This window comes from Scleropages formosus, chromosome 13, assembly GCF_900964775.1.
Source record: "Scleropages formosus chromosome 13, fSclFor1.1, whole genome shotgun sequence".
Lineage (NCBI taxonomy): Eukaryota > Metazoa > Chordata > Actinopteri > Osteoglossiformes > Osteoglossidae > Scleropages > Scleropages formosus.
The window spans coordinates 17,721,150-17,744,989 of NC_041818.1; the positions used below are offsets into that span (position 1 = coordinate 17,721,150).

At 41.0% G+C, this 23,840-nt stretch overlaps 1 protein-coding gene across 3 annotated transcripts; it reads right to left on the reverse strand.

The window, feature by feature from the left end:
• Positions 1-861: 861 nt before the first annotated feature.
• rnf145a (ring finger protein 145a) lies at positions 862-21,707 on the reverse strand. Of its 3 annotated transcripts, none has more exons than XM_018756523.2 (11): positions 21,577-21,707; positions 18,175-18,392; positions 10,379-10,487; positions 7,951-8,042; positions 6,318-6,553; positions 5,735-5,910; positions 5,028-5,168; positions 4,304-4,486; positions 3,884-4,031; positions 2,894-3,250; positions 862-2,548 (listed from the first exon to the last, which is right to left on the reverse strand). In XM_018756523.2, the coding sequence occupies exons 2-11, from the start codon at positions 18,356-18,358 to the stop codon at positions 2,021-2,023; spliced, it is 2,154 nt and encodes a 717-aa protein (XP_018612039.1). In that variant the 5' UTR covers positions 18,359-18,392; positions 21,577-21,707; the 3' UTR covers positions 862-2,020. The 3 variants fall into 3 exon arrangements, with proteins under 3 accessions (XP_018612039.1, XP_018612040.1, XP_018612041.1); XM_018756524.2 differs by having other exon boundaries at positions 21,562-21,707; XM_018756525.2 differs by having other exon boundaries at positions 21,548-21,707.
• Positions 21,708-23,840: the final 2,133 nt, after the last annotated feature.

A 23,840-nucleotide genomic window follows, 5' to 3' on the forward strand; every position in this document is an offset into this window, starting at 1 on the left:
TAGATTGAACACATGGAGTCTAGTCCCTCATTTTTGTCACAATACCAGGAACATATCCAGTTAACTTCAGGTTGATTTCATACAATACTGTCTTTTCCACCCTACGTGGGTCACAATCAAAAAGTTTACTGGCAACGGGGATTTACTGAGCCATTTGAAAAGTCTGTGATGGAAGGGAAGGCAGAAGGAATGGCTACCCTTGCTATTGTGAATGACCACTTTGTTTCTGCTTCCTTTCTAGTTATTTCCAGAGGTCTGGGGTCAAGGCTACCTTTGAACTTCTCTCGTGGTAAAAAAAGAACCCTCTTTGATTCACTAAACGCTTCCTCCCTCCCTCTTCCCAAGCCCGCACTAAAGGGAGATACAATCTCACACAGGAAGCCCGCTGCGCTGTCCACCATTCAGCACTCCTGCCCCAAACACCGAGGATGGCCTTGGGAGAAGGAACCACCAGCAAGTCCAAATACAGGAAGGATCATATGCAGCGGACGTGGAAAATGTGTGCGTACTCCTAAAACACATGGTCCTTTAAAACACACAATCAGTAATACACACACACACACACACACACACACACACACACACACATTCAGATTTTCCCAACATAATCATACCCCAAATTCCTACACAGAACTTTTGCTGCAGCACTCTCCTCCACTATATACACAAATATTTACAATGGTTTCGTTGCAATATTTCTCTTTATGTGCAGGAAACTGATAAACCCCAAAAAAAAAAAAAAAATCATATGCAAGCAGACACAAGGCCATTGACAAGATGGCTTTATTTTTCCCTTTTTTTTTTTTTTTTTTTTTTACATTTACTTCAACATTCATTCAATATAAAAAAATGAGACCTCAGGCAAATTTATTACAGATCACAGTCACAGTTTGATCACAATTCAGCATTCGTATAACAATGTATCAAGTTCATTTTGTCTTAAAAAAAATGTTTGGATTTGGGGTTTTCTACTCTCCAAACAAATGACCCCTTCATTCAAAAGCACATTTCAGATGATAATATTCTAGAAAATCTCAATGCTATGAGGAATGTAAAATTTGTACACATCCTTCAGTACTGTACACTCCTCTGCATAGGCATGTGCAAAAGCTATCAATTCACTACTATATATACACAATTGTTTTTATATGGCATTTGCTGAGTATTTCATACATTATACAATGTATTCATTTGCACAAATGCAACAGATGCCAAATAATACTGTTACAAAGTAAACTGAGCATTACGTTTAGCCTTCACCAAGCCTCAATCCACGGCCAGAAGCTCGTCACACTTTTACCTGAAGATGGCACCAAAGTGTTCACAAAACTTTAGTCCGCTTCACACCAGCTGGTAAAGTACCGCATTAACAGTTCCAATGGAGTATTAAAATCTCTTTACATAAATATATGTATTTATATTCATAGTTTGTTTTCTGCATACACACCAAAATATTTGGTACCTGACAAGACAACTTTGGAGCATTGCTATAAATTACATTAGTGCAAATGCAGTGGCATACCTATACAAAGAAAAAAGTTCTAGCGCTACAAGACAGCAAGAGCGTGCTAGCCAAAGCGTGCTCAAAGCATTTACTACAAGTGCTGTCTTTTCTTTTCAGTCAGATTATGCAATCACATTCAGCGAGCTAAGTAATGGTCTCCTCCACCCAACACCATCTCCCTTTAACAGTCATAGTGTAGGCCTGCGATCTCACCAGGGACATGAAACTGAGGTTGACGGCCTGTGGTAGAAGAGCCCACAATGTTAGCAGAGACCAAGAATGGTGAAATAATAAAAAAGGGGGGGAGGGGGCTAATTTAAGACAACAGTAAGGCTGAGTAACTGTGAAAAGGAAAGAGTGATGCAGGGAGGTTATGTGGCATGTAGTACGATATGAGGGAGGCTCAGAAAGGTAGAGGAAGGAACAAAGGACTAAACACTGGTGTTCAGGCTTCTACAGAAGAGTATCACTGATTCATGAATATCCATAAAAATGCATTATTGTCCTTCATCCCCTTTATTTTCCTGGTTCCATGCTCTGAGCTGGAAATGGCAGGTTGGTAGCTGCAGACAAGCCAAGCACAGTAGCGGGAGACACTTTTGGGTTCAGTTCATTTTGTGCACCTTGCCGTCTTTCAGAAGGTGAAGGCTGCTCTATTCTGTTCACTTTGCCTTTTGACTGTGTGATGTCTTGCTCATGGCACAAGGCTTGGAGCATGGATGGACTATCATGGGGTGGATCACCAGGGTCTTGGAGGTACGGTTCAGAACCAGTGTCACATAGGCCTTTCTCTTCAGTGTCTAGGCTTTCCTGGGCAAGAGGGGGCTCACTATCAGCTTGCTCTGCCGCTTCTTGATTTTGATTCTCCTGCTTCGGAGGTGGCCGCACAGCATCCTGGGGGGGAGTGCCAGGTGTAGTGGGCTGTGACTGGCCCTTGAGCTGACTGTGGCAGAGCGGACAGGTTTCCTGGACATACAGCCATTTCTTCAGGCAGCTAGCATGGAAAAAGTGGCTACAGGGGGTAATGACTGCAGATGTCATGTCCTGAGGAAGAAACAGGCAAATCAATACAGCAAAGGCATTAAATCTGTTCTAATGACAAATCAGTATATGGCAAATGCAAATTAACAATAAAAACCACTATTATCCATAACATTCCAGTAGACAGAAGCATAACAAGATGTATACAGCATAATGGATCTATTCTTGTTGGACCTTCAGTTCCTACAGATCAACACCAGGAGCCCATGTTCTACACTGATATACAGCCAACTTCACTACAATTACTGCTCAACATGCAACTATACAAATACTGACTGTAACTAAGAAGCTATACCCAAAAAGTTAATTAACACAAAAATAAGCATGGCCCCATAAATGGGCACTGACCTGGTAACAGATGGCACAGATGTCGTTGTGCTGCTCCAGCTGCTGAGTGGTGGCAGTGGGCATGCTCTTTATCTTGTCCACTGCATCCCTACGCAGCAGGAAGCTTTGCCAGCCCAGCTGAGCACGCAGCCACACGTTGTAGTAGGAGTGGACAAAGATGATGGTAGAGCCCATGACAGTCCATTCACCAAAGACAGTCTCGGATACACCATAGGCTACCACGCAGAGGGCCACCAAGAACTCTAGCAGTCGGTAGGTCCCGTTCACGTAGTAGATGACATCGTCCATGTTCTCCACAGGCTCCTTGCGGAATTCCTCCACCATGAAGAGCACATAAATGAAAAGTGTCCCCAGGACCTGTAGAAAGGAACAGAACTTCATGCTGTCAGGCTAAACACCTCTCTAAGTTCCATTCTTATGCATAAAGAAGGCTATGAATACCAAGTCCTCCATTGTTCTGTGCTACTGGATCTACAGGAAAGGTTAAATTCCGCACCATAAAAAAAAAAAAAAAAAGTTGTATAATAAATAAGCAACACTTTTAAGCAGTGTAATTTTACTCCCTGTCAATTCCATATGCAACTACCCATATACTGTATGCTGGCAAAAACTATGGCATTGAACTAGTTGACTGTACTTCAAGAATTGCGTGTTCATGCATGTCTCCTTGTTGGCAAAATGCACTTTTATTTACTCTGAGCTACACCTCCCTTTGGAGAAATGCATCTACTAAATTAATAAATGTAAATGCAAATGTTTACAGTGCAAATGCCCCACTATTGTTAACTCAACCAGGGGTCACGAAAGGTCTCAGAATTCAACGGGGGGGTCACCATGACATAGAAAACCAGGTGAATTAATAAAGAACACATTTGAAAGACAGCATTTTCAACTCAAAGTTGTTAACTTTATAATGGAAATTCTCAAAGAACACAATATCTGTGACATCTGACAAAGTAATAATTAAAGGACACGTGGGGGTTTTTATACCTGCAATGAGGTGAGGATGCTGGAGGAGATGATGATGAGGAGCCAGAAATCCATGTGGAAGAACTGGCAGATCATGTAGGCCATGTAGGCCGGGAAGACTAGCAGGAAGAGACAGAGGCTGACGGCTCGGAAGTGCTTCCACAAGCTCCTGTAAGAAGCATGCATGTGCGTATAGACAGAGAAACAAAGATGCTGTAATACCACATGATAGGGCATCTAAGGCAAAAAAACCCATAAGCCAACATGCCTGTAGACTCCCTGCATGATGAGTTAGATTATGAAGAGACTGGCTTTGTGACGTTTGCGATGCAAGTAATTAATGGGTGGTCAAGTGCTCAGACGATAAAGCAGCAACAATCAGGAAGAAAAGGACCTTCTAAAAACCATCAGAATCATGAGGTTGCATGTCAGGACCCTTACTTGTCCCTGGAGGCACCCAGTGCCAGCACAATGGGGTCAGCTATCTCCAGCATTGACTGCAGGATGGATGCCACCACAATGAAGAGGATGATACTAAGGAGGAAGGCCCGGTGGATGACCTGAAGCTCGATGAGGCCTGTCTGCACTGCCAGGATCAACAGGGTGATCCCCTCAGTCATTCCCCTGAGAGAGAGTGAGAAAGTCTAAATTTGAGCATATGTGCATGCATACACAGACACAATATAAACAGTGACCAGTGCTGCCCAAAATAAACAAAAGCAAACACTTGTACCTTCATTCTGTAGAGCAATTCAAATACAAATATGGCATTTCAGAACAATGAACCACATTACTGAATCTAGTTTTGATTGATTTCATTTAGTACATTTTTTTATGCATTTAACCATTATTTTCTCTGAAGTAAGTTAAAAGTTAAAACTATTGAAAATCACACCCAGTTACACCCAGCAAGACTCTGGCTTTAACTACTATGCCACCTGCTGCCCCTTTGTAAGCTATTAGTGGTATAAAGAGAGCTGGAAAACCTGCTGAACTCTAGCTTCTTGGAGCAAAGTTAAAGAGCCCATATTACTACCCAGCATGGAAGATGCACACACTGATATACACATGCTGACACAAGCCTTTTGTTACACTTTAGATTCCCAAACATGCATTCATGCACACAAGCAACAGACAAAAGGAAGAAGAGATGTTAGCAGCTCACCTGTGCATAGTGTTGTCATTCATGAAGGCGCGATAACCCTGTAGGTAGAACTTGCAGAGGGTGAGCACACCCAGAGCGATGAAGGACACAGTGAACACCAGGCCCAGCAGGGAATAGGGGGTGCTGCAGCATTCAGCAATGCTGGGCGAGTTGTTGGAAAGGAAGAAGGGCATGCGATGACTCAGTTGCTCATAGGTTTACAATGCACAAACAAATGTGCATGTTCTTTTAATCAAAAACGCACCACTCTTTATGCTGCATGACAGACAGAACGGCAAATGCTGATATTTAAGGCAATAGAACAAAAAATAAACAATACTGTTTAACAGAAGATGCGTCAGTATTTATATAGCTAAATTTAGCTCTAGTTTTAGCTAATTTTTATTTTTAGATAATTAAATTTAGCTAGTTAGCTAAATTACACCATTTTCCAAACTGACTTACTAGGTAAAGCTATGTACAATTAGTTACCCGTTTATCCAGCTTTAACTTCAATGACACAATTTAGGGAATATACTTGGCTCAAGGGTACTCAAGCTGGAGGTGAGATTCAAACCTGCAACCTCTGAGTCCAAAAGCAACAGTTCTAACCACTATGCTACCAGCTGTCCCTGGTACAGTTACTGTTATGCTGCTTAGAATGATTTACCCATTTACACAGCTGATTTTTTCTTCTGTGCCATGAAGTCAACATTTGCCACACGCACCTGGTGAGGAAGAGGAACAGTAGTCTCTCACGAGAGGTAGGCTGGTCACGGGTGCTGAAGTAGGTATAGATCTGCAGGGCAAACAGCACCAGCCAGAAGCACATGAAGAGGACAGGCAGAACCAGCTGGTTCCAGAGAGACATCCCCAGCGCAAGAAGCCCGTACACTTCCACCACCTGGAGACAGACGATGGGAGGAAGACAGTGTGGCGAAGGGACCAATAGTCAGAGAAACTGCTCTGATGAAGACTGACAAAAGCTATGGAAACTTAAGAGCAGAGTAGGAAATCTCATGCTTTTGTTGCTCTCCAGGGCCCAATTCGTTAATTAAACTCAATATCTACAAAGAAAATCTCAGCACTGACTTAAATGTATACATAATGTAGCAATCAGACAACTCTCCAGACAGCATTTTTTTAACCCTCAAAAACAATGTAATACACATCAACGTTAAATGCTTAAGACATCAACAAAGCCACTGACTGTCATAGGACAATTGTTACCAGATTTAAAAAAGCAAAAAAGAAGGGTATAGGATAGGCGCCCAACTTCACAAGTCACAGAAAATGCTTCCGTCATCCTACCTGCACCAGCTCACGATAGGCTGTCTTGGCCAGGTTGTAGGGCACTAGGAGGTTGGAGACCAGGAAGTACAGTACCTCCAGACCCGTGAAAATCATGGCGAAGCGGTTGATGAAGACTATGGTCTCCAGGGGCACCAGGCACAGACGAGCCACCAGGGGGAGCAGGTGTGCAGAGAAAAGCCAAATGCGCTTGGTCTGCATGACGCAGGAGCAGAGGGTACACACTACAAGTTGGCCTGAAACACACAACCAAGAGGTCTGTCACAAAGCAGAACTTCATGAGAAGGACCACTGCTCTCTGAGACTTTTAAATCCCAGACAGTGTCCTGCTTTGGTTACCAAAGCAACAAAACAATAAAAATCATTGCTATACACTATGGAAATAACTCTTGGTAACCACTGAAAAAGTCATAATAAAAAAAGATTAATAAAGTAACAAAAGTATGTGTAAATATAAATATGGTTTTATTTAATGAAACTAAATTCTCAGAGTGGCCTCTTCATACCCTTCAGCTCTGCTATGGGCATTTTTGTTTCACGAAGACTAGTTAACACAATAGGCAGAAGCATAGCTGCAAGATTGAAAGAGGGTCCCCACATCAGCCTAAGGAGGAGCAAGAGCAGGATGTTTCACTGATTAGCAGCCTTGAGGGTACCAATACAGACTTTGTACAAAGACTGAAGTCAGAAAACACCTTCTAGAAGTTCACCTAAGGTTGGAACTGAGAACACATCCACTCGATCACAATGAGACACACTAGGTTTCAGTCCCTCTACCATCTCCTGCATAAAGAAGTTTTCACAGGTTCATTTGTGCTGAGCAGGGGCGATGATACACATGTTTCTGTCAGAGGAAAACTATTTTTGTAACACCCCATTTTATACCATCCAGCAGCTGAAGAAGAAAAAACTGCATAAAGCCCTTCACTGCTATAAGAATGTATTAAAAAGGAAGGAAGGAAGAATGAATTTAAAGTCAGTAAAGATTTTCTAGTACTCTCTCTTCCATGATCACAAATGTGTTTCCATTTTCTCCTGAGGGCCACTGGGCTCAATTAACTTGCTGGACTGCCACTCAACACATGCTTTTAATTAGCCAACCAGAAATCTTCAGCAGACAAGCGCCTGATCACATACACCGGTCCACCTGACTGAGATCCTGCTCTGGAAAACTCAGAATAGAAATTAATATGGATTCTGCCTCCAGATTCAAGAGAGCAGGAGTGTTGTGCTAAAAGTTGCACAAGGAGGCAGAGAGCTCAAGCATGAGAGTTCTACAATTACTATTTTAAAGAGAGGAAGCATTACAGAAAAAATCACTAATAAAGGGACAGCAGTGTCAGCCACCTCAGCCTTGCCATTCCCAGTGTTACACAGCTTCCAAAAACTTAAAAATTCAACTGTCCTCAGTTCTTTTACATAGCATTTTAGTGATCATTCCCCATACGAGTAGCATCATTCGATTTGCAATTTGCTGATTTGTTACTTCTACATGACAGTGTATGTCCAAATGTAGAAAGGGCATAGTTTGCATGTGGGTAATGTGGAGATGTAAAAACTAAACTTTAGGTGTAGCACGGTGTTGGTGCTTAGGCGTAATATAGGTTATCCCAAGTGCAGGAGCTGAGCTTACAGACTAGGGCTGTGGTGAAGCGATTCATAGACAGGGGCTCCAGGTACAATGGTCCCTCATACCCAGAATCCAGCTCACTGCGAACATAGTCCCTAGAAGAGAAAAATAAATAATGCAATCCTAATATGATATTACCCAAAGTAACTACACTTTCTGCAGTTAAGTATTTCAAAACCCACTGCTGAATGAACAATAAGCTGACTGTACCAAGCTGTAACAAACAAACAATTTGTAAACAAAGGCTTCCATGGGTAAAATTACTCAAAGTAACAAATACAGTATCATTTTCTTTCAATATTCAGATGCACTTTGTATAAAGGCATTAATTTCAGTCAATGTGTCACCTTTGCAAATGCTGCTAGTGTAATACAGTTAAAGGTACCTGACAAAATAAAGGAGGCATAGACAAATTGTCTTGATAAGAGTATTGGGCCACCATTTACCACCAGAACATCTTCAGTTCACCTTACACAGATTCTGCAAGTGTCTGGAGCTGTGCTGAAAGCATTGTCCTTCCATAATGATGGTGGTGAAAATATTTTCTTAACCCTACTTCAAAGTCTTTTGTAACAGGCCACCTGAGCTGAGATTTTATGATTGGGACGGCTCTCCTGCTCTTCAAACCATTCAGTGACCCTGTCACCTATGAATGTGGGCCTTGTCATCCTGGAAGAATCAATTAGCATAGAATGCTTCACACCACAGGATTAATACATTTACTTCAAATAACTTTGTATATACTGGCATTTTCCTCACCAATTAATGTAATAAGTGGAGCTAAACAATGCCAGGAAAATACAGCAATAAGAGTACCACCAGAACCCTTTATTGTAGGAAACGTACATTCAGCCCTCTAAAATGTTTTGGTGTATTCTGTACATGTAATCATCCAATTCTTCTGAACATTGTTGCATTTATTCTATTAGCGGTCACTTTTCTCCAAAGCAACTTACAATGTTAATCTACCTAGAATTACTTAACCATTTGTACAGCTGGGTAATGTTTACTGGAGCAATTTTTTTTTAGGGTAAGTACCTTGCTCAAGGGTACTATATGTTAAGGAAGTCCATGCCTTTTTCCTCACTTTCCAGTGGACCACTGCTTGTGCTGTTTGAACCACTAGGAAAACAATTTTTAGGTGTAATAATGGGTTTATACATGACATCCCAAATACGCTAACCCTCTGTTTAAAGTTCTCATACTGCTCCAACCTGACAATGCTGCTTGTCAACCATACATCACAATCAGGAAGTTGGCAATTTAATCCACAGTTGCCTATAGGAAGTGAGGCCGTTTCCTCCAACTTCCACAGTAGCATAACCTTAGGTGCCATTCCTTGTGAGACATCAATAAGCAGAACAGTCTGTCACTGAAGCTCCTGCCAAACATGCCGCAGGAATCAGCCCTCTGTCAGAATCACAGAGATCTCTTCTTATATACATCACCTTAAACATGATGGGATGACCAGTGAAGTACTTCAAGAATCACATATGTATGCAATACAGATTTTCAGTGTAATTTTAGTGTAATTTCTGTTCCAAATGTATCCTTTATTTTTGCCTGTTATTGTCCATCTTAAGTCCTAAGGCCTCATCTGGAGAAAATTTAATGGTGCAGTGAACGTGTCTCAGTGTAAATTCATTTCTATATCAATGACCCCTCCCAGAATGTTAAGAACAATACTAAATATTTATTCAGACCATCCAACAACTGCAAAAAGTCAATAAGATTTCAAATGACATCAACAATTACTTTGAGATCAAAATCTTTGCTTCCTTCTTACCTGCCTGTGCTGCACACCCACCCAAAACAGAGGCTTGCACCCTCATGCCCACATCCCAGGATGGCAAATCTTCCTCTCTTGCTACCAGTGTCAGTAGTGGCGAGGCAAGGGAAATAAGTTACGACTCTCCCTGTAATGGTTTTTACACACTTGGGAGATTTTAATTTGAGTGCCTTAGTGGCTGTGTACTGAGCAGCGTTAGCAAGGAATGACGGGAGTTAACGACTCCTTTTAAATCTCAGCCTAAATGGCCACCTGTCATTGAGAGGGATAACACGAGTGAGCCCTACCTTTACAGAGTACACAGACAGGTGTTTTAAACTGTCACATCTGCACTATTCACACAGCATGCAAAATCCATTAAAAAAAATCCACTAGAACTTCTCAAATTACTAATTTTATTATCCTGTAACTATTAGGCTTTAAGGAAGGATACAAAGATCCTATGTAGGATTCTTAGAGACCAACAAATGGCTGTATGATATGAAACCTTCACATAAATCATGTATAACTCTTCCCATGTTTCCTCCCCTGCATGCTGCACTGCATTCATACTCACAATACAAGTGTGAAATTAAGATGACTTCTGTTCTCATAGGCAAGGAGCAGGGAGTTTTAGAACATGCAGTGAACCCAAGACCTCACCTGGAGATCTGGTGTCCAGCAAATAACAGTAGGGCAGTAAGGACATACAAGTACAGCTGCACCAGCTGCTGTCGTGGCAGAGTCAGTAGCACCACGCTGAGGATATAGCCTGCAGGACACAAGAAAACAACCAGTCAACATGACTTCTATCACTTGTACAGGCGACAGTCAACACTTTTTCACAAGTCGATATTATCCATTTGTCTACGTCAGCCATGTAGAACATATTTCAAATAAAAAAAAAGCTAAGTGTAAATTTAATTATTTGGTTTATATGAATTTACAACACGTCTAACAAAAAATGGCTCTAAACTTATAGAAAACAGCTTTGTAGTCCTACATATTGTAAGATTACTAGTCAAACTGCAAAGGAGCTGTGAATAATGCCACCAAATGCTGACATCTCTCTCTTGCTGTCTCTTTGGGTTCTGTTTTCACCACAAGGCCTCTAGGGAGACTCCTCACTGGCATTAAAAGCCACATTAATGCGGGGGTTGAGTAGAGTCAGCAGCAGCTGTCAGCAGCAGGGGAAGTAAGCAGATTGTCCAGTATTCACAAACCCTGGATAGCCCAGCACAAGCAGTCACAGCTAAAATAGACACAGCAGGCCTATATTGGGTTTTCACTGAGCTTCAGTGCCAGGAGATGGCATAGTGGGCAGCTTTGAATGCCAGCAAAGTGGAGGACAAAGACACAGAGGTTAATGTTTGTTTACATCTGGGCCAGAGGAATTCCATCTTGTGAGAGGGAAGAGGCTTCTCAACACGTAAACCATCAAAATACAAGTGAAGGCGAGGTGTTCAAAGGAAAGACACTGATATGGAAGGCAATCTAAAAGATTCAAAATTAACCAAAAAAATTAAAGTACTGTTAAAGCACAATATGCTACAATGCTGTTCCCATATACATTGAAGTATAGCTATAAGACCCATATCACATTCATAACTAAGGATATTGTTTATTACTATTAATATATTGCTTAACAGATTAGTCCACCTCACACACTCTTGTGGTCAGACAACAATCATTCTACCACAAGAACAGAGTAACCACAAGGTGCTAATCAGGCCTAAGGGTGAAAATTTACAGTGTTGATCTGATACCGGTAGAATCCCCCTCTCTCTCTCACTCACTCACTCACAATACCCGAGGACTCAGAATTAGAACACCCTCCTCCTACAGCACCATGGGACAGTGAGCATGTGTATGCGTTGAGGTATTCTGTAGACACCCATGGCTGAGCTTGGAAAGCTGAAGGTGGTGGGGAAAATATCATACACAACCACACACATGCCTAATTCCTCCTCTTACATAACCACTTCTAGCTATACTTAGTAGTGAGCTCTGCCCCTTGACGTGCTAGTACGTCTAGTTAGTGCCTGTCATCCCTTAGCATCATTCTGAAGGAGAGCAAAGGAAATTTTGGAAGGGCCATCCCTCTTCTAATGGCAGAACCTATTAATTTCAGGAATAAACCCCAGCCTCCTGTGCCTTAACTGGTGTCAGATGAGTCTCAATTGTCTCACTGGAAACCAGCTGTTGTCTGAGAATGAACAGAAACAATGAACAAACAGCATACCAGTTATTCCTTTGTTTCTGCTTTACTGTAAGTATACGGAAACAGCCCTGCCAATCCCTCCATAGTGTTACAAAGAGGAAACCACCAGAACCACCATAATGCCCTCTATTCACACATCATTCATATTGGAGTCATATTACCAATGACACAGCATGTCAGAATCTTGTGTTTCCAGGATGGGAACATGAAAGAAAGGGAGAGTTACGTGGTAAAGCATCAAAGCAAATACAAATAATAAAAAAAAAAAAAAGTGATGGAGCAATGAATGTAGGCACACAAGAACCACAGGGAAAGTGCTAAAGACGGTCTAAGGAAGAGACTGGCAGAGCAAGTCAAGAAAGCAGGTTTGGCACAGAGAGCACTGAGACTCCTTGAAAAGCAGTCAACCTTCTGCCTCATACCTGCTGAAGCAGCCATGATTGCAGATGATGGACAAACAAATGCAAATATGTCAAGCACATCTAATTTTCAGTTTTTTTAAAACACAAAAGGATTTATTCATTTACCAATGAATGTATTTATTCAATTACCATTTACCCTTTTGTCTAACAACATTTAACAAGAGCTCTTCTAATTCAGCTAAAGCTCTTTCCTTCAACAACCAGTTTTGTCAAGGCTTTAGCACACATTCTTCAATATCCTGTTTATGCTGCACACTTGATCCTGGTAATCTATCTTTTTCAGGTCAAATCTACAAGGAAAGCAGACAAAAAGTATTTTCTGAACCCCTCTTTCTCTGTATGCAGAGACTTACAAGTTTTGTGTTTTCAACATGTTGAGGTCTCAGTGCAGCCTTGACTTTACAGTCTGCCTCCTATGCATGACAGTGAATCTCTGGCATCATATCACAAAAGGAGGAGGTACCTGAAGGTGGATGTGGTTGTGCTGACAATTCAGTTTTAGGGTACAGTTCCTCTGCCTTTTGCTTGCCCTTTCTCTGATTGCATTCCACCTCAAGTGGTAGTGCAAGGACAGCAATTATTCAGCTTGGCTATATTTAACTGTAGCAAAGAGTAGATGCAGGAAGACAGCAGTAAAACAAAGCCTTTCCTGTCTAGGACAACTAACAATTGAAGTGCAGGAGTAGTACAGTAATTTGACTGGAGTAACCACACAATGAGACCTGTTTGAACATATTTTGGTCAAAGTGTAGAATCAGGACCTGGATCACTACAGTATTTTTGCTTCCTTATCCCAAACTGAACAATGTTCTCATATCATGTTCTCAAAAATGTGTGCACTGTGTTGGTGGAGTGAGATAGTGCAGAATACTGCAAGACTATTTAAAAGAGGAGCCTAGACTGCTCAATTATTGATCAACAGTTCTCTAAAGTAGAGGAAGGAGGTGGGGAACCAAACCAGGAACAGATCAGATAGGAGAACAAGCATCCAAGTCAATGTCCTGCCAGCCTAGCCCAACTGCTCAGCACAATGCCTGATCATCCTTTAAACACATAAATCACAACTCACTTTGCAAGGTCCCCAAAACCTTGTTAGAGGCGGTGGTGGCACCAAACCAATACAATGACCAGGTTCTTTAAGCTCTCACAATGTCAAGTTAAAAGAAAAATTTGGAAAATTTACTTTAAAACCATAACTTCTTGACACTGACAGAAGAAACAATAAGGAAGAAAGGGTGAAGCAATAAACAAGATGACAAATCTGAGACCTACACTGTGTCCACCCAATCATTCACCTGTCTAAATCCCAGGATGAGACAGAGAACACTCTGGAGGTAAGATTACTCCTTTCCTTACCACTTCATCCCCAATAGAGGTAATAGCAAAACTGAGCAGTCCAGGACAAGACAAGGAAACTTCAGTCACATCCTTTCTCTGATCACTACTTTAAGCAGCAGTCCTCAACTCCTCAGCATCCAGAAACTGAACAAATTGTAATCGGTTTCTCGATAACAAAATTAAATAATACTCAATGTTTCGTCTAACAAGACAATTTATTTCATATATGGGACACATCACAGAGACAGCAAGGAGGTAAATACTGCTAAATTAGTAGCAGGTGTCAAGAGCACATCACAAGATGTGGCACACAACCCAAGAACAAGGACAATACTCGTTACATGCTTCTGTACTGCATTGATAACAGCCATAGCATGTGGAACCAAAGTCCCATCTGAGCATTGTGAAAGCCTCCTATGAGAATTCTGAATGAATGCTCTGAATATCACATGTGTTTAAAGTATTACTGTGATCAGCTTTAATTACAGCAAACAAATGAGGTTTCAGTTCTGGATTTGTAGTATACAAAAAGCCAGGAAGGAAAATTCCAAAGGGACTCAGGAAGGCAGTGATGTTGTTTTAGTGCCTCTGTTCCTAGCATGCTCCCGAAGACTTCAGGCGTCAAGAAAACAACGCTCTATTTACTTCTTGAGTGCTGCTTTTAGTGAAGAATGCAGGGTCTTTTCCAGGGTGCAGCAGCTCAGCTTCATAAAGATACTACTCGAGTCACAGTTTCACAAAAACTGCACAATAAGTTTCAAGCAACCAGGATATCTCAAAGTATAGAGGGCCTCTCATTATTATGTAAAATACCAGAAATAGTTTTTAAAGTGCGGTCAGTTTGAAAGACAGGGACAAAAGAAATACTAATTTTTAAAGCTGATACCAAAAGTTGATGTTTCTTGGACCATATTGTATACCAAATGAGGTATACACCCAAGTCTCACTTTATTACATTAGAGTAACTCAGTGCTAGACAATGAATATCATACATCTATATATATTCATATAATCAAGAAAAATTTTTTTTTTTTTTTTTTTAATTCAAACCTAAAAGTTTATGACCACCAGTGCTTACTGTGTATGCTTTTCTCTTATGTTTAATATAACTAGCACTGATTAAGATGCACACTAATCCAATCACAAGTGATATCACATAAATGTTGACTTGCTACAATTTGTGAGTTAAATAACATTTTAGCAGCAGTAATCTGCTGCTACTGCAGAAATTCTGGTCATAATGGGTATAAATTCCTTTATAAATCATGTGTCAGCTCTCCCATGAAAAGTACACACACAAATGTTCATAACATTGTTCATAAACAATCTAACAGAAAAAAAAACTTGTTTACAAATATAAAATGCAGTGTAAATTTTGATTCTTTTAAATGAAATTAAACATTGCCCAAATAACTGTTGGAACAGTTTAATCTCGCACAGTCTTCACCAGTATGAAAATAGTGTAAGTGTAGTGTAGTTGTATCTGGATGTTTTACTGGCAAGTTTAGATTCTCTGAATAACTCTTACATTTCTTTACGTTTAGCATTGAACTCTGAATCAAGAGCTGCCTTTCAGTGGTGTTTCCTTTTTGCATGCTTGCCTTTTGGCCAGCAAAAGAATTGTACCTTAAGATTATTTATCAGATCTGTGCAACTAAATGTTTAAGCTTTGTCATCATGAGAAGTGTGTATTCCATTGGCTCAATTTTGCTGATTTACCACATTCCTCCAAAACTAACATCGCCATGATGTTGGTAAATTCATCCTATTAGTTATTATAGTTCGTTATATTAGTTCATTACATTTGTTACAATCTGATACTCAGCATCGCACAGTGTTTTGAATGCTGGCTTTGAAAAATACAATTCATACATTGGCACTTCTTAATACAGCATCAACAAATACAAACTTAATTGAACTGACTGATACACCATTACTTTCACAAAAACCACAAGAAAACTGGACTAAACTGCTTACGTATATATCTTTAACATTTCATAAAAACAAAAATTAGTATATCATTAGCCCAAAAACAAGCAATTCCACAGATCTTTTCACCTATTCTAGTGGGGGGTGGAGGAGATGTTTGTGGCTTGAGACACACCAAACCATGCATAGGTGGTCTACATTCAGAGACTAGCCATGAGCATGTCTATTATCCAGGGGAGGAAAAAAAAAGACAACTTGTGGTAAGAATGGGGAAACAAGAGTACACAGAGAGCATCTGTGTACAAGGCCCTCAGACAGCAGCTTTGTACACGGACACTGGCTGAACCCAGAGCTGATAATGTGACCCGGGACACGCATTGAGCAATCCCAGCAGAGATGCTTTTTTAGTGGGGAGAAATCACTAGTGAAAACTCCCCTTTCTCCTTGTCCTCAATTCAAGACACAGTCAGCAGAACAGCAGTGAACAAACCCCGAAACTATTACTGATCACTGCATATTTGGTTTCCAATTGATATTACTGAAAAAGGACATCTTAGATGTCTGTTTTTTTTTTTTGCTATCATTCAAAAAGCCTTGAAGAAACAGGCTAATTTCTTCATAGCAGCAACAATGGAAAAAACCATCTATTACAGTGCTTGTGACACACTGTCCACCTGTTGCACTCAGGGACTAGATCCGCTTTGTTCACTGTAAGACAAATGGCAGGGTTTTTTTTCCTCCAATGGCAATTACATGCAGAAAGATTTTTCACACAGCGACAAAAGTAAAATTCTTAGTATGCTAATTACATCTCAGAGTCTGTCCCTTTTAGAAGATGCCAAAAAGCATTAAATTTACAGACACAGCTATAAATAACTTCAGGTTTAATAGTTTCAGTAAGCTGATCACAACTGGACATTGTACTCTAAAACTTAACTTATTAACTTTGTTCAATGCAGCATTTACCTGTGATCTGCCATTATAGACCCACAATTCTTAGACTGAAATTAATTTAGCAGTTATTTTAGTATGTAGAAGCGTTCAACTATTTCCTCTTCAACACTAAAGTTCTGAAACTTGTAAATAATACACAAAAAAATATAAAAAATTCCACATATTAGGATGCATGCTGACAAATATTCATATTTACATAGAAAGGTTTCATATTAAGTTTTAAAATGTCATGTCTAAAATCACAATGGTCACTGAAGATGCCTCTGCAATAATGCCTACTGGAGAGATGAATGCCATCACCGGCTCTACCGGAAAATAGCGCAAATTTCAGTGATGCAGCACGTATATCTTCTCTTGGATTAATTTATATTCACACTCCTCCACTCCATCCCTGCTGGACTCTTGCTGCCACAACTGCAGTGTGCAATAACAGCAGCACTGAACCTGTAACCCTCTGAAGGGTAAATGTCAGGCGAATTTAAAAACTAACTATTCACTACTCACAGATGCACCACCACAACCAGTGCTCTGATTCAGAGAATGAACCTCTCTGTGACAATGCAAACAGACCTAATGCATCACTAAAAACATTTCAAAAGCTGTGTGTATGCACCTGTTCCTGGATACAGACTGAAGATTTCAAATGAGGAATATAACAATTATTTGGTAAACCGGAACAGCAAGATTTACTACAAACAACTGGGTGCAAAAATGGAAAATGTGCAAGGAAATACCAGTATGTCCACTTGCACAATGTGGACTACACAAGGTGCAGTTTCTACCTCATGCGACAGCTACAGGCTCAGCCACTCTCTGCCTTTAATCTCTGCATGCAGATATGAGGTTCTGTCAACTGTCACCAGGAAAGATAAGAAATGGAGGCAATTCAGCATATCGAAGGATGATTATCTTCCCTGAAAAACAAGATTAACCTACAGGACCTCACAGTGCAAGCAATTTATATAGATACCTTCTCCACTACAAAGCAGATTACCAACAATCCCTACTGTTCAAATAAGTGCATACTTTATTTGCATCAGAACAGCAGTTTTACTTTATAAAACAACCTCAACAAGAACAACAACCTGCAAAACTTGATTTGGATAAAACAGTCACTAATTGCAGGGCTGTATTAACACCATCAAAAAACCTACTAGCATTTAGATGAATACTCTAAACTAGCTTTGAGCGTTATCTTCATCTCTCCATCACCGATAACCACGTGAAAACAGGGGACATTGTGGACGGGATGCAAGATCATTGTAGGGTTATCACACACACACACACACACACACACACACTAAATCACTCACACCTGGAATATTCATCTCTAGCCTGCTGGAGGAAGCTGCAGCATGTAGTGGAAAGACACATGAACACAGAAAAACACGTAAACACCGCACAGACTGAGCTAGATTTTATCCCACATCACAATCCTGGAGCTGTGAGGCACCAGTGTTACCAGCCTTGGCACCACACAACCCTTAGTTCACAATATATGTATATTTATTCCCAAAACAAATTAAAATTTTACACTTGCCATCTTAATAAAGGCTTCACACTAAAGGACAAAAAAAGATTTTGCTGGTACCCACCTATGTAGTGCAGGTAAAGCGCCAGGTACTTGTACTGGAAAAGAGGGTTGTTGTTGAGGCTGCTCCTCTGGATCTTCTGGAAGAAGGAGCTGACATCCCAGCGGTACAGCACATCCAGCAGCATGATACTGGGCACCCGCAGGCTGACATTCAGCACCGCCTCTAACCTCTCCTTCAATGCCATGGCCTCTGCTTGGTTGTACAGCACTCAGGCAATGCTGAATGAGGATGCAAGACAGCCAGCAATAGGGAGGGGGAGAGAGAAAGATGGATTTTATTGAACTCTGTTTGCAGAGGACAGTTACATTTGGGGGGCAAGAAGTACGCAGTGTATCGAGCAGTCAGAAGGGAAAAAGAGAAAAGCCAGGATTCTACTGAAGAGTGGTATAAAGAGAGGTTATTGCTAGACAAAGTGCTCTCTCAAAACAGGTGCAGATGCGTCACAACAGTTTGCGTTCTGGACAGAGAAAACGTTTGCATAGAAGAGCCGGGGGGGGGGGGGGACAGGTGAGGCCACAGATTCCCATCTGAAAAGTAGAACACCGTGAATAGGATACTTTTGTTTTTCTGCCTTCTCTGTTCACTCTGTATCCAACTGAAAAAAAAAAAGAAGCTCCACTTTACTTTGTTTATCAGTGGTTCTCATAGCCTGGTATTGAGACTACCAGTATCTTACAAAGTTCATGAAATTTACCATACGTTTCTTCAATAATTAAAAACAAGCTAACAATATGCTGCATTTGAATAAAGATATAAATCTGACAAAAACCATCTAAACTATATACTGTACATTCATTAATAATCAACTTATCCCCTATTCAGATTTCTCTGTGCAAAAAAGCAAAACAGTCATCCACAAATTTTTGAAAGGGCTACTAAATTTACTACCCTGCACTAGAGCTGTGAGGTCAGGACACTGGAGAGAATGGTGTTAAAGTTGCAATCATTTAATGCTTACACCCATGGGCTTAACAGCCCGTGAAAGCAAAAGCAAGCCATGCCTTTTCCAGGAGATGTGAAAGCAGGCCATTACATATGACCTTAGAGAGGTCAGTATGGCACTGTCTGTCAAAAGCAGTATAGAGTGGCATTTCTGCTGGACAGTAGGAAACGATGCAGGGGATCAAACTATCTCTGAATGCAAGTTTCACAGCCATTCAAGACCTTCCCATAGCATCTCAATTTCAGTCCTTTTCATAAGCAGAACAGCACCCTTTCATACCACCAGCTGGCAACAGTAATAAAAAGTGCTCCCATTTTTGTCAAGCACAACGTACAATACACGTCAGAAGAAAAAAAGTACAAAGCTTCTTATATTTCAAGTGTAGTTTGTCACAGTGAAGATGTAATAATTTTAAGTTGTATTTGAAATTGTACTTAAAATCAATTGCTACAAACAAGATGGTTACTCAAATTTTCATGCAGTTCTTGCAGCACACCCCATAATATTACTCCTTAGTTTCAATGTCTTTACAATCCACTTTAGTTACACTTGTAGGGAGATATCTGCAGCCAGGGATACTGTGTACCTGGAGTAAAGCCCACTTCTCATGAATAATGCAACTGCTACTATTACACACAAAAAAAAAAAAAAACATGCTACACTGAAACTGACAAGTGTCATCTACGAAATGCTATTTGTCTCCAATCATATAATATACATTTAACAGAACTGTCTGTCAACACATTTATGCACATCAAACTATTTCAGAACCGAACTCCATCATTTCAAACTCTCTCATAGCAATTATTAACCTAGAGGTGAATTAGTACAGTTCCACTCCAACTACAGATACACAGAGGGGAGATGCTACCGTGAATGAAAAGATGTACCGTACAGAAAAACACCACAGCAACATAATGGAAAGCTTTGTTCATGTGGAGTGAGCATTGCCAGATTTCCCCAGTCTGGTGCTAAACGTATTTAGGACACAATGCATACTACATTATGGTACTACAGCAAATGTTTAATTAAACATATGTAAAAATCCAATTGTTTCTGTAATTTCTCATTTTAAGTTAAAACGCACCAGCACACCCCCAGTGGCTCCAATTCTGTATCTGTAAAGTTACAAAGTGTTTCATTCAGAAAACTTTTCTCAGATAAGGAGCAATTGCCAGAACTGTGAGACACTGGGGACTGTCTGTATTAGCTTTAGGAGTAAGACAGCACAAATGATTGGTTTTTACCTTGTATTCACCGTACTTCAGTAAAGTGAATTTTGATTAGGTATCAATTGTCAATGTTCAATCTCAGCCTCCTTACATACCTCTTTTGAAAATTTTTTCAAGTAAATAATATAAACTCTCTTTTCAGCTCCAAACTGGAAAACAAGTTCTATTAAGCCAAGCGTATTGTAGCTTCTCTCACATCTTCCAGTTTCTGAGGGAAAGGTTGGTTCCTTCAACATGGCTGACCACACAGCTCCACTGTGACTGACTGGAAGGACTCATCTGCATTCAAACTAGTAATGTTTCATACACACACACAGGCATTAATTAAGGTGACAAGGCTCCATTCGGAATTTATTGTGTCCGGGATGCAGCGGAGAGCATCGTGTACCCGGGTAGTGGTCCAGAGGAACCGGGCCGTGAACCCGGCTCACGCTGATGATGAGCTCGAGCTGCTTCTGAATCTCTCGACGTGGACGCACGCGCCGCCGCAGAGCACGAGCGTCTGTCAGCCGCCCGGTAGCGAGCGGCGCGCGATGACCCGCAGTAACCTCGCGCTCGCGGAAAATTCATCTCAGAGCCGCGAGCATTCATTTCATACGAAGCTCGGTCATTTCGACACGCAGAAAACCCACTGTAAACAGCAACACGAGAAAATACATCATGATCATGCGCGGTTATAAGAGCCGGTAGAACAGTGAGAGAGACGCTGTCACACGCAATTTAAAATTAAATGTCTACTGGTACTTGCGACTCCACTTAATTACCATACTAGTAGTAATAATACTACTGGATTTACGGTACCGAAAAACTCTGGAATACAGTTAGAGACTAGTAAGCAAGCTCCCTTCTCAGCTGTGTTATAGCCGAATTCAACGAAACGTCGGCGGTCAGAAAGCTAGGCTACATTACGTTACCATCCATTGATTCACTGACTGTCTTCTACTTAACCGAAGGTGTAACTTAACAGGCACGAACAACAGCCATTTCCAGTGGCATTGTATTAGACAGTATGGACAGCGCTGAAACCCTGAGGTAAAAGAAGCTCCGTAGCGCTTGGGCGTCCCGCCTCCACGGATGCTGTGATGAACTGAGGTGACCGCGCGGACGGGCGAACAGCGCCACGGCTGACGGACACCGGCGCCGCTTCGCTCAGTCAGTACTACCGGCCGTTAATTAGCAGAATTAAAAATATAAACACCTTAAAATACCTACGCCGCCAAAACTCACTTCACTCCGTCAATGCCGGGCCCGCTAAGCTCGTCCAGTCGGAAATCGTCCATTTTATTGACCAACGGCGACTGGAGTTAGTTTTTCGGCGCCGGGCTGAATTCCGACGAGCTCGCGCTCCCTCCTCGCGGCCGCCATTACAGGCACCGGATCCGCGCAGAGCATGCGCAGTGAGGCGGCCGGGGACGAGCGCAAAGCGCTCGAAACTCGGTTGGAACCGTGCGCTTCTGAGAAATAACGACATATAATCGTATCTGCGTGCACACCCAGACTCAAATTCCAGAGTTTTCTAACTTATGGTATATTTTGACATATTTTTTATGAGGAAATATTTTATAAGCAAATGAGCAATTTCATCGAAATTCATTCCTGTATCATGCTTACGCTCAGTGTGGTCACCTTCACAGCACTTTCCGTTCCCCCTTGTTATCCTGCTGCAGTTTTTTTTGTATTGTCCGCCATTAACACATTTAAAGTGGTTATAATATATATAACCAATATAACACTCCAGCCAAATATGATCTCCACTTCTGAGTCCAGGTTATAAGGGATGTGTGTGAACGGATGAGTTCGAGTTCGGTGTGATGCAAAACTCCCGAAAGCCATGTGGGAATTATGCGTTGAGTCATGTCAATGTAGGCTCAATGTAAAAAACAAACAAACAAAAAATCATTCCTAAGGATCTGCTTACAGACAGATAATTCATATTACATGAGTAGACCAGGGCTCCATGTGCTCTTCTCTGTGTGTCAGCTCTGCATTTCATGGAATTTAAAGAACTTGTCTCCTCTTAATGCAGGAATTACACGTCATCGGTTACACCGGTATTGTGCTCTTAATTTCTAGTGAGAATACATTGTATCTGGAAAGTCTAATAGGGAATATTGTGAGAGAATTGTGTCGGTGATCTGATTCTCAGAGCCCATCCTAAAGAATTACATATTGGCAGCTTGGATCACATTTAAAACACAGAAACTAGTGAAAAGGGGTGTGTGTACAGCTGTGTCATGTCACTTCATGTCATTCACTCTCACTGACTTTGGAGAATGCATATAATTACAGCATCAGCAAAGTAATCTGTGTCAGTCAGTGGAGAAACTGACATGTGAGATAATTCATACTGTTGATGGTCAATCACATGCGGAACGCTCGCTTGCAGCCCCCCCCCCCCAGAGGTTTTCTGCAAAGTTTCATCAAAAAGCAGATTCACACATCAGCTGATTGTACTTGTTGAGCGAAAGGGAGAAGCGTCTCTCCTGTACCTCCCATCCCCACACCGGTGTTCTGTCGCCCTCTAGTGGCAGGAATAGCAAGGTGCGATAGTGCGAACTGGGCGAACAGAAACAGGACGCGTCAGGTGACAATAGTGTCGATTCATCTCAAGGTAAAGAAGACACCTACGAGCAAATGATTTACACATTTTTTTCACTATGCTAAATGTGAGGGTTGATTGTCCCGCAAGGCGCCATTGCCATCAAAAAACTAATAGCATGCTTAACGGGCTAATTTAATAAGCAGGTTGTTGAGGCCAATTGAATATATTCAGGTGTGTTGCTAAAAGTTAAGGAGTATTTATCATCCTAGTATTATTAAGCATCAGCTGCTTAATTTATGTTGCAAACACCTGATTTTTTTAACCAAGATATTTTGTTTAGAATATACCGTTCCATGCATTACGACAATTCCACGCAATGTAATACCACAAGCTGGTTCCACTAAATCAAAACAGCGCCAGATTAATTGTTTTACTGCTAAAATTTTAGATCAGAATATCACACATCCAACTGTACAATAATGTGTAAAATTATCATTGCATTTTGTATTTAATTTTTTAAATGGTCTATTATCCATGTAATTAGTAAATATTGTAACATAACTTTGGTGATCCTATCAGAGGGATAAACTTTATAGATTAGATGGCTTGCTATGTATTATTTTAATGCCTGGTTGTTTTTTTTGACAAGTTCAGATGCTCAACTATTAGTATCATAGGGAGAAGTAGGGAGTGTAGTGGTTAGAGCTACTGCCATAAGATCCAAAGGTTACTGGTTCAATTCTCACCTCCAGTGGTAATAACCTTGAGCAAGGTATTTACTGTAAATTGTTCTAGTAAAATTACCCAGCTGTATTAGCTAAATAGTTGTAAGTCACTTTAGAGAAAAGAGGGGACACTGGGTTTGACAGGGTCCTGCTCTCCAGTGGGTCTGGGGTTCAAATCCCACTTGGGGTGCCTTGTGACAGACTGGCATCCTGTCCTGGGTGTG

Coding starts and splice junctions, on each gene's coding strand:
- rnf145a (XM_018756523.2), bottom strand. CDS start 18,358: ATGGCATTGAAGGAGAGGTTAGAGGCGGTGCTGAATGTCAGCCTGCGG. Junction 8,043..10,378: donor GCTGGACACCAGATCTCCAG/GTGAGGTCTTGG, acceptor TTTCTCTTCTAG/GGACTATGTTCGCAGTGAGC. Junction 5,911..6,317: donor CCTATCGTGAGCTGGTGCAG/GTAGGATGACGG, acceptor GTCTGTCTCCAG/GTGGTGGAAGTGTACGGGCT.